Consider the following 2,971-nt stretch of genomic DNA (forward strand, 5'->3'; position numbering starts at 1 on the left):
CTAGAACTGCTAAGATCTTCTCCGAGTTCTGAAAAGGACTCAGCAATGCCATCAACCATCTCTCCCTTTTTCTTTGCAGCTAACTACCCAGACCAACTGCAGTGCCTGAACGCTCCGGTCCTCTCTGCCAAGCAGTGCTCTGATGCCTACCCTGGGCAAATTACCAAGAACATGATGTGTGTAGGATTCGTGGAGGGAGGAAAAGACTCCTGCCAGGTAACTCATCAGCCTCTCCTTTCCCAGTCATTTCTCTCCTGCCTTTTCCCAGCTGAAGAGGCCTTCACATTACAGAGTCAGCTGTACTCACTGCACTGTTAAATCTGAGTTTTTGAATGACATCAAAGCCTTTGGGCACACATATCCTGAAGGTTTGCCAAGTACTGCATCTGGCAAAAACAGGCAGCTGACTCATCCTTAGCTGTGGTGCCCTTGGAGCTCAAGTCAGGCATGGTAGCATCAGGTGGAGAGTGTGAATCAGCCTTTGTAGAACTTTTGTGCAGAGTACCCCTGGCAGGATTTCCTGCAGAGGCAGTGATCTCAGGGATCTCTGGCTCATTGCTGAGGCTGATGCCATTTGCTGAATATCCATACCCTTTGTGTGCACAGGGAGATTCCGGCGGTCCCGTGGCCTGCAATGGAGAGCTCCAGGGCATTGTCTCCTGGGGTTATGGGTGTGCCCAGAAGGGCCATCCCGGAGTTTACACCAAGGTTTGCAACTACGTCTCCTGGATCCAGTCCACCATCGCCGCCAACTGAGACGCTTGTTTGGTGTGACCTGCCTTTTCTCATCATCATTCCTGTTCTTTTGGGTCTGGACAAGCAAAAAATTATGAGAAATTAATAAAGACTTTCAGGCACCCCTACTTTGTGCACTCTTTCTCTGGAAACTTCCAAAGGCTGTTATATGGAGCACAGTAGCAGTGAACATCAGTCAAGAGAACATATTTATTTTCTGTAGTGCCTCTCAATTGACAGGGTCTTGGAACACTTTGCAGACTCATCATCAGGATTCTTTCAGTCAGTTACATGCTCTTGCTTCTGAAGCAGAACATAATTTCACTTCTTTTTGAACAGGAAAAGTAATAGCCCATATTTCAACAGTTCTTGAAATTATTCTGAAATTCATCCTCAAACCTTGCCTGTCCCCCTTCTTGGAACACCAGCAGCTGCAGCATGTCATCCTTTCTTTGAGCCTGCTTATATCACCGTCTGAGGAATGGAAGAGGGATGAGGGTGGTGAGGGCCAGGAGGTCAGCAGAAGGAAAGGCATTGCAGTAGAGTATTTGGATCTGCCATGTTGCAGAGTTGGTCCTTGCCAGGAGGCTGATTGGGATGTCATGTTTTGTGCTTACAGAGTCCCAGAACGAGGCTATGGTGTCCCAAATCCCAAGAAGAAAAGAAGTTCGGGGAGAGGAAGGAGGGAAGTGAGGAGGGAAGGCAGAAAAGCTACAGGAAGAAAGGACATAGCTGGGAGGGAAGCCAGAACACAAGCCAGAAAGGGAGGAAGGCAGGGAAGAAAGCAAGAGAGAAGGAAGGAGGATAAAAAGGCAAAAATTTATGAAAGAATGAACATTAAAATGAAGACAGGAAATTAAAGTAGCAGGAGGGCAGAAAGAAAGGCTCGGGAAGTGATTGTAGGCATGAGTGCTGCTGCCTGGGGCTCTTTGCCTACAGTCCCGGGATACTGGGAAGACTGGATTACATCATAAACATTAGAGTGCTCAGACGACAGGGTAGAGGTGTAACATGGGGTCCCAGCTGCAGAGCTGTGTGCCCATTCCCTTTCAGACCAGTGGGACCAAGGACCAGTTTGCCTTGTATTTCCAGCTTGTGGAGAAGGAAAGGGCTGCATGAACTATTCCACATCCTGGTTCTCAAACCATGAGTTGACATAGCAGACAGAAAGGAAGGAGAGATGGATGCGGAATGGAATAGGGAATACGAAAAGAATTGGTGTAACAAGAGACAAAGGAGAGGGGACAAACAGAAAGATGTGGAAGGAGGAAAGTGAGAAGCAGTCTGTAAATGGCAGAGATATGAGTGGAGACAGTGAGATCCAGAAGAAACAAGAATCAGAAGGTGATTCAGAGATGGGAAAGAATAGAAGAGCAGTTATAGACCATGCAAAAGACAGACACATGGACAGAGAGACATACACCATCTTTCCTGAAGAGCTGAAGTGCCTGTAAGAAAATGGGGTTCTCTCAAACACAGGGCTCAATGTGTGCTGGTGGCAGATCCCTGTTTGCCTGGAAAGGTTTGTGCTATGCTGCACCAGCCTTTGAGTCACTGTGGATCTTGTTCAGCACAGAAATATGTGCCTGTGTCATTGAGTAGGGCATGCTCTACCTTCACAGATAAATGGTTGTTCCTAGTCCCATTACTCTGGAAGCGATTTTTGAATTCCTTCTCAATGTCTGCTTTGCCACCTTCCACTGAATATACAACCAGCTGCATTCTGGCATCCTTTTCCTTGGGTAACTTGTACCAGTACATGTTTACGAAATCTTTTCCTGATGCAGAACATTTCAGAGTCACGGTGTCTCCCACCCGGACAACTGAATCTGGTGATTGCTCAAGGGCCCAGCCTGGAAAGAGAGGAGATGAAAGGTGAGAAGTGAAATGTATTGAAGAGGACAAAAATACTCATCCTTGAAATATGTCATGGGAAGGAATGCCACCGGGATATCAGAAAGCTATGGGCCAGTGCCCTGCATCTCTGAAAAAAGGCACATAGGATCCAAAATTCCCCAAACAAACCAACTTCAAATGCAGCAGTAAATCTGTTTTGAGAAATAATGACTGCGGTACTCTCAATTGACGCATTAAAATGGGGCTGAAAAAAAATCTGTAGCTTTGCGGAGTTTCCAGATTGAATAGCTGGTGGAAAAGCTCACCTGGTTCATTGCTCACCCCCACACTGGAAGCCTTGGGAAGAGGCACTGCCAGCAACTGGGAGCACAGCTGAGGA

General features: G+C 47.0%; 1 protein-coding gene across 1 annotated transcript; it reads left to right on the plus strand.

The window, feature by feature from the left end:
- Window positions 1-79: 79 nt before the first annotated feature.
- On the plus strand, window positions 80-851 carry LOC120500908 (trypsin-like; the record flags this gene model as incomplete). Its single annotated transcript, XM_039706407.1, has 2 exons — window positions 80-216; window positions 607-851. Coding segments are annotated over 2 exons (287 nt in total), but the record flags the coding sequence as incomplete, so codon positions are not given.
- Window positions 852-2,971: the final 2,120 nt, after the last annotated feature.

Source organism: Passer montanus, unplaced genomic scaffold (assembly GCF_014805655.1).
Source record: "Passer montanus isolate IOZ18808 unplaced genomic scaffold, ASM1480565v1 scaffold1914, whole genome shotgun sequence".
Classification (NCBI taxonomy): domain Eukaryota; kingdom Metazoa; phylum Chordata; class Aves; order Passeriformes; family Passeridae; genus Passer; species Passer montanus.